Here is a 7,109-nt window from a genome sequence, read left to right as displayed (position 1 = left end):
GAGCTCGTTTGGAAGTGCTTTATAAATGACAAATTTTTTTTTAGAATAAATGTTTTTAAAATCAATCCTTAGTAAAAATGCAAGTGAATCCTGAAAAACATTTAAGTGCTTCCTACAAGAAACACGTAACTGGTGCTTCTTGCAAAAGCACTTCAATTGCTTTTAGAATCCAAAAGTATTTTTTTTTTAGAATAAATGTTTTTAAAATCAATCCTTAGTAAAAATGCAAGTGAATCCTGAAAAACATTTAAGTGCTTCCTACAAGAAACACGTAACTGGTGCTTCTTGCAAAAGCACTTCAATTGCTTTTAGAATCCAAAAGTATTTTTTCTAAAAGCAATTTCAGTTATTTTAAACGTACTCCAAAGAAACGATTAGAATTATTAAGCAATTATTATGACTCTCCAAAAGAAACAGAACATTTTAAATATCAAAATAAATAAATAAAAAGTTTTGAATCTTTATAATAAATAAATTAATTAAAATAACCAACAAAAATTTATGTTTTAATTTTCATTTGGAGAGTTGTAATGAAGGGTATATTGTGGAAATCCAAAATTTGTTTTTTAGAGAATTACTTTCTAAATTTTATGTGAAAGCGGAGTATGTGGTAAGAGATTAAAAAAAAAGTAAAAAGTAAGGTAAATAGAAAAAGTAGTTAAAATTTTTCTTGTTAAACTTAATACTACGGTCTGGTGATATTTATTTTCACTTAGAAGTGAAATAGCTTCGAATCTCATGGATGACGAATTCGATACCAAATTAGGTTACCCATTATATAACTTAACCGAACTCTCTTTTCTTTTAATATAAAAATATCAATGTACTCCGAAAAAAAAACAAAAAAAAAAACCTCGGGTGAGGGGAAGGAATGATTAGGATCAATAGGAAGGGCCTACTTGAGTTTCACGATCCGTGGCACATGACATCCAAACCGTTCTCTATCGATCGTAAAATAGCACAGCGAGAGAACGCATAGACCGTCCGATAGGCAGCGGGGCAAAACAGTAAATGCGAAACGAGGCGGTCGGCGATTCCGCCGCCAAGTTGGGTTTGTTGAACAAGCACTATGTCTATGTATACACAGAGAGAGGTACGACCTTTCAATTCGCACCCACGTTTCTGAAGTCGTTTTCTGAAAGGAAAATCTCTCCTCTTTCCAAATCCAAACCCTTTCGACTTCTCGAATCTAAGAAACCCAAGAGGTAATCTTTCTTTCTGCCTTTTTGTTCTTCATCTTCTTCGATTCAATTTATCGCGTTTGCTTCTGCGATTGGGAATTAGGGTTCTTGGGCTGCGTTTCAGATTGGGATTTTGTAAAATCGAATTGGGTTTTGATTGTTGGGGTTTAATTTGTGGTTGCAGATGGCCCGTACCAAGCAAACCGCTCGCAAGTCCACCGGAGGCAAGGCTCCAAGGAAGCAACTTGCTACCAAGGTTCGTAGATACCTTCTTCAAACCCTAATTTTTGCCCCCTTTAATCTGCTTTGTTTTCTTTCAATTTGTTAATTCTGATTTCGTATTTTCTCAGGCTGCTAGGAAATCAGCCCCTACCACCGGAGGCGTGAAGAAGCCCCACAGATACCGCCCTGGAACTGTTGCTCTTCGGTATGTATTCGAACCCCCATTTATCTACCCAATTAATCTTAAAATTTGTAATTTTGATTCTGGGTAATACTGAAATCAATTAACATTTGGTAATTGATTGTTTTTGTTTTGTAATTTGAATTCTGGGTATTTAATTAAGTATGATTTTACGTTGCTGGATTGTGATTGTAATGTGTTTGTGAATATGCCGCAGTGAAATCCGTAAGTACCAGAAGAGCACAGAGCTGCTGATCAGGAAGCTCCCGTTCCAGAGGCTGGTTCGTGAAATTGCGCAGGACTTCAAGACTGACCTGCGTTTCCAGAGCCATGCTGTCTTGGCACTGCAGGAGGCTGCCGAGGCGTACCTCGTCGGGCTGTTTGAGGACACTAACCTGTGCGCCATTCATGCCAAGCGCGTCACTATCATGCCGAAGGATATCCAACTTGCCAGGAGAATCCGCGGTGAGAGGGCTTAAGAGATGAAGAAACAGAAGAGAAGCTGCTCTGTGTAGAAGGGCTTTCGGTGTGCAAGCTTTGATCTGATTGATTAATGGCACTTAGATTTTAGGGTTTATAATTTGTTTTGGTTAATGTGTAATTTTCAAGAATTGAAGACTTTAGTTTTCTTTGGTTGCAATTGTAATTGTGGTTGAACCTCTCTCGAGTTGTATCGACTTGATAAATGCAGTTTGTGTTTCTAAATACTTCTTCCATTTTCCTATTCGATAACTGCACGTAAACAATCAAACACACGATTATGAAAACGAAAAATGGATTTGTGAAGGATAAATAGACGAGCTTTTAATATCTTAATCTTAATTCTAAAGCACTTTAGAGAGAACATTTTGGTACAATATTGATGTATCATGAGATATGACAAGTGATATACAACATTTGTCAACATATTAGAAGAAAAGGTTGGGCATCAGTGACGAAGTTAGCTTTCCGAAAAATGCGGCGGAGCAAAATACATTGAATTATGCATACCAAGTCATGAATGTTGTTATCTGTATACCGTCACGATGAATTCCGCAAACTTTTTTTATCCTTAGAAATAAACTATTTACTACTTTGAAATTTGGTTCAAATAATTGTTACACAAAAACTGATGGAAAAAAAAAAAAAAAAAACAATATCACCAGTGCATCTTTATTGTGTGGCAGGTGCAAAAGGGCTCTTAACAAATGTCGCCTAGCTTCCATCCGGGTTTCGGCAACTATTTTACAACAGCTAATGCAGAAAGTCATGAGAAATGAAAAACCATCTTTTAGTGATGAACAATAAGATCATTTCAAGGGCTACAATTTTGCTGTATTCTGAAACAAGCAAAAATTTCTTATTAATTCATTGTTTTCAAATAGGGCATTCCCTGAGAGAGTTCAACTCTCAATGTAGAAACTCATCTATTGGAGGAAAACTTGGATATAACAGCATCGCGCAGACCAGCGCTTGGTTTTTAAGCAAACACCGTCTACAGGGGACCTGGAAAAGTTCCGTTCTCCCTTTGCTCGTTCCATCTCTCAACCTGATATACATACAAACAGTACAACAAGAACACTGTTAACTTTAGCACTGCCAAGGAATACGGACTTACGAGAGATCAGCAGCCAAATAGAAAACCTGAACTGAAATGAAAAACAATAACAATTCCTTATAGCATGTATACAGATAAGCAAAAGCAAACTCAACAGCAGCACAAACAAATGCACGTGTGGGCACACCAGTAACTAAGTCACACATTGGCGAATGTCTTGAACTATAAGTGCGTGTGCAAGGGTTCTATTTTATACTCAAGATCGGGTACTTCATCCGAACAAGGAACTGTATTCATTTTGACAAATATTGAAAATATCATAAATGTTCTCTTGGTCACTAGAACAGGACTCTTGAAAGTATAATATATACAATTCATCAATCCTTCAAATGAGGAATATTCAAAGTTCCAATCTTGAGCAAGACTGGCTGCCCACGCGCCTGAAGTGCGGGCGAACAAAATCACACCCCCTTAAAAAAAATTATTAAGAACATTCACAAACACTCGCCACAGATTGTGGCATATCCTCTCTCCTCCCAGCAGGAAAAACTTAAATAAGGAAGAGAAGAAACTATAAAAAGATCAGCAATGATCCAAGCGTTGAAAACATCTCAACAGATATTCTTCTAAGATTTTGCTTCGTATCTTGTGTAAACTAGAGTAGAAGCAATCGATATCAACTATAAGCATAATAGAACTGCTTAATAACTTGTTATACGACACATATTTTTCTGATCTCACAACAGTATTTAAATCTCTAACCTCTCCCAAATATATACAAAATAGCAAGGCAAGGTGATCCAATTGAGAAATCTATTTTATATATTAGGTTCAGTTTCTAGTACAAAATGCATTACAAAAATACCAATGCTATTTCGGTAGCAATGAATGGCTAAAGAGTAGATCTGAAATTTGATGTGCAGAGATCAGCATGAGTAAAAACATGAAGCTCAACAAATTGTAATAAGGTGTGTGGGATTCCTTTATTTTACACATGGTATCAATTGATTGTGGCCTTGTCAACTATATATCTGTTTTCCCTCCTTCCAGATTTGTAACCACTTAGAACACTATAAGATCGACAATTAGAAAACTTCTCCAATAGCAAAGGCAACTTAACTAAACTAAATTAAGAACACTGATTCAAAATGTTGAGGATGAAGAAGGCCATACTTTCAATATAATGGCAAACACTACAATTTTAGGGCCTGAAAGAGCACTGAAATTACATACCCATTCACCAGGGCAAAGAGAGCGGTAAAACTTTGCAAATTTGTCACACTCCGGAGCATCTTCCCCCTTTGCAGCTATGCACCTGAAAATAATTGGACCAGTGAAAACATTGTCAAAAACTTCAGCACCAAGCTAGAATGTCCGTGATAAATGCTGCTCAAATAACAAAAAGGAGCAGTGTGCCTGTGTGTATTTGTATACATACCGATGATACTCGATATATCGGGTAAAACAATGCCTTGTCTGGTTAGTAGTTGGGAAACGGAAATCTGCTGGTGCCGTCTCAATCTGGACATGAGAATAGAATGCTAGTGAACAAATCAAACATATAAAGATAAAAGATAAGATACGATATGCACTATGTTAGGGAGTAAAGAGAAATCATTGATAACTTTATGGGCAACTAACCTTAATTTCAGGTGTCTCTTCAACTACTTCTTGGTCACCTGAGTTTTCAGTACTATCACTGCTTTCTTCAGCAGCAGCTTCAGAGGTAGGATTGGTTTCAGTGCCTTCTTCAGTAGCAGCAGTAGGACTGGCTTCACTGCTTACTTCAACAGCTGGTGTAACTTCAGAGCTTTCTTCTGCTGCAGCAGCAGCAGCAGGTGCTTCCTCAGGTTTCTCAGAAACAACTTCTTTTACTTCGACAGGCTTGGCACCCACATCTTTCTCCAATGCGTATTGCTGTATGTCAAAGTATGACAGGGAAACACTTAGCCATTACTAATCTTATGCCATTGAAAAGAAAGGACTAACAAAGGACAAGCATCTAACATCGTCAAAGGCTGGAAGATTTTTATCATTATCCAGAAAACAGCCGTATGGCACGGATAGCAGGCCCTGCAGTAGTTCTTAGCGTAATACAACTAGATTGCTAAGTAATATTAAGCTTAATACAACTAGATTGGTTGCATGCCTGGGGAAGGATACTGAGAAAGGGGAAAATTTTCAGCATATCTAGTTCAGTTAGGAACAAGCAATACGTAGCCCAACTACACCACAACAGGTCATGCCTACTTCGTGGAAGAATTTTTCGTACAAAGGAAGTGGGCACTACACTCCGCTATGATTCTGCAAGCATGTCAGTCCTAGACGAGCCTATTGTATCCCGCAATCACAGTGTCAACTTTTCTTAGTACTAATATACTACCAGAAATATTACCCTACTTTGTGCTTTCCCAAGCTCAGGCTTGCTTTAATGTGGCAGGACTAACTCGACATTATAACGAGATGTAGGACCAAAGACATGCATTAAACCTGCCGATACATTATTTTCTCCACACGATGTCAAGTTTCGACATGATCTTCTATGAGCGTGTTTCATTCAAGGTGATGTTACTCCGTCCAGGATTCTGACACAAACCATTTACTTGTTTTAGAGCCTAATACCGCAGTATGGCTTACATCTTACCTAATTGATTGACTGGCCTAAAATGCTCCTCTAAAGCAATAAACTTGTAATGCTTACTGCTCGGTTACCTGCCTTACACGATAAAGTGTTACACAACTTTGGAAAAAATTCAAAATAAATTGAAAGGCATACCTAACAGAGTTAATCAAAACCTAAAACTTGTCTATAACAATATTTAGTTGCATTACAAACACAAATTAAGCACGCAGCACGCGACCGTTGATCAAAATTTTCAAGCAATTCTGAAGGTTTGATGAAAACAACAAATTTAACATTGTTCTATAGAAAATTAAGCTCTAGATTTACACAGCAGATCATTGAAGCAAAAGATTATTACAACCATCGCACAGATCCATAATTTGATGCAAAATTTCAAATCTTTCCTTCTAAGAATTAGCATCTAGATCGAAGTAAACAGCGAACATTTCCATGAACGAAATTGGAACATTTGCAGAGATAGATAAGACGATCGGAATCGTACCTCAGCTAGGGTTTGGATTTTGTCGGCTTGCGTCTCCGCCATTGATGGAATCGGATCTTCTTCAGCTGCTCTCGCGTTTCAGGATAACAGGCCGCCAAGGAGAGAGAGATGAGACGAGAGCAACGAAGCGTGTGAATGGTTTAGGTATTACCGTCTAGAAGCTGGGAATTTTTAACTGAGTTACTGAGGTGGTAAAAGGTAATAATTGATGATTACAGTGGAGGAGTGTAGATTCAAACAACTGACAATCTTGGGCCTGTTTCTGTAAATAAGGATGGGCCGTTGGCGATTAAGTAGACATGTTTTTTTTTGGAAACTATGAAGTAGACATGTTTGATTAATATTAGGCTTGTCACTTGTAAGGAACGAATCCGAATCCTCTTTGTGAGGATCCCGAAGATCCGTTAATTGTGTCTGTTCATTATACATCGTACGATTAGAAATTATATTAAATTTATTTATTTAAAATTAAACACAAATAGTACCTGACAAAAATTAACTTTACAATATACGATAAACAAACACGATTCATGGATCCTTAGGATTCTCACAAAGAGAATCTTGTTGGGTAAGGAACCATCACCCCCTTCCAAGTAAACAACTTGACACATGTACAAGTCTTCTTTTTTTTGTGTGTTTTTAACTCATTATTCAGCGCCACTTAATACTACAGTTTAGTGATATTACTTTTCACTTGTAAGTGAGATATCTTAGGTTTGATTCTTGCCAAATGTGAAGTTGAACCACATTATTATGGCAAGCTCATTGTAAAACTTAGCCCACTCCCCTACCCCTTTAGTGTAGATATTATCGTTTATTCAAAAAAAAAAAAAGCTATTATTTAGCAAGTGCTAGATTGTCAT

The 7,109-nt window shown here is 37.2% G+C and overlaps 2 protein-coding genes across 2 annotated transcripts; one reads left to right on the top strand and one right to left on the bottom strand.

Moving 5' to 3' along the window:
• The first annotated feature begins 928 nt into the window (after positions 1 to 928).
• Positions 929 to 2,291, top strand: LOC126633222 (histone H3.3). The gene is made up of 4 exons (XM_050303795.1): positions 929 to 1,205; positions 1,366 to 1,437; positions 1,532 to 1,608; positions 1,802 to 2,291. The coding sequence occupies exons 2-4, from the start codon at positions 1,366 to 1,368 to the stop codon at positions 2,061 to 2,063; spliced, it is 411 nt and encodes a 136-aa protein (XP_050159752.1). The 5' UTR covers positions 929 to 1,205; the 3' UTR covers positions 2,064 to 2,291.
• Positions 2,292 to 2,833: 542 nt separating this feature from the next.
• LOC126633219 (cytochrome c oxidase subunit 6b-1-like) lies at positions 2,834 to 6,407 on the bottom strand. Its single transcript, XM_050303793.1, has 5 exons — positions 6,247 to 6,407; positions 4,763 to 5,038; positions 4,560 to 4,642; positions 4,355 to 4,436; positions 2,834 to 3,112 (listed from the first exon to the last, which is right to left on the bottom strand). The coding sequence occupies exons 1-5, from the start codon at positions 6,286 to 6,288 to the stop codon at positions 3,059 to 3,061; spliced, it is 537 nt and encodes a 178-aa protein (XP_050159750.1). The 5' UTR covers positions 6,289 to 6,407; the 3' UTR covers positions 2,834 to 3,058.
• Positions 6,408 to 7,109: the final 702 nt, after the last annotated feature.

The sequence above is a fragment of the Malus sylvestris genome, chromosome 8 (assembly GCF_916048215.2).
Source record: "Malus sylvestris chromosome 8, drMalSylv7.2, whole genome shotgun sequence".
NCBI classification, from domain to species: domain Eukaryota; kingdom Viridiplantae; phylum Streptophyta; class Magnoliopsida; order Rosales; family Rosaceae; genus Malus; species Malus sylvestris.
This window is presented reverse-complemented; position numbering and strand designations above follow the sequence as displayed.

Bases quoted from the DNA above. Each gene is read 5' to 3' on its own strand.
- LOC126633219 (XM_050303793.1), bottom strand. From the start codon at position 6,288: ATGGCGGAGACGCAAGCCGACAAAATCCAAACCCTAGCTGAG. The intron at 4,643-4,762 runs GTTAGTTGCCCA...TCTCATGTCCAG, and splicing joins AAGAGACACCTGAAATTAAG to ATTGAGACGGCACCAGCAGA. The intron at 3,113-4,354 runs GTATGTAATTTC...TATGTATATCAG, and splicing joins CTCTTTGCCCTGGTGAATGG to GTTGAGAGATGGAACGAGCA.
- LOC126633222 (XM_050303795.1), top strand. From the start codon at position 1,366: ATGGCCCGTACCAAGCAAACCGCTCGCAAGTCCACCGGAGGCAAGGCT. The intron at 1,438-1,531 runs GTTCGTAGATAC...GTATTTTCTCAG, and splicing joins GGAAGCAACTTGCTACCAAG to GCTGCTAGGAAATCAGCCCC. The intron at 1,609-1,801 runs GTATGTATTCGA...AATATGCCGCAG, and splicing joins CCTGGAACTGTTGCTCTTCG to TGAAATCCGTAAGTACCAGA.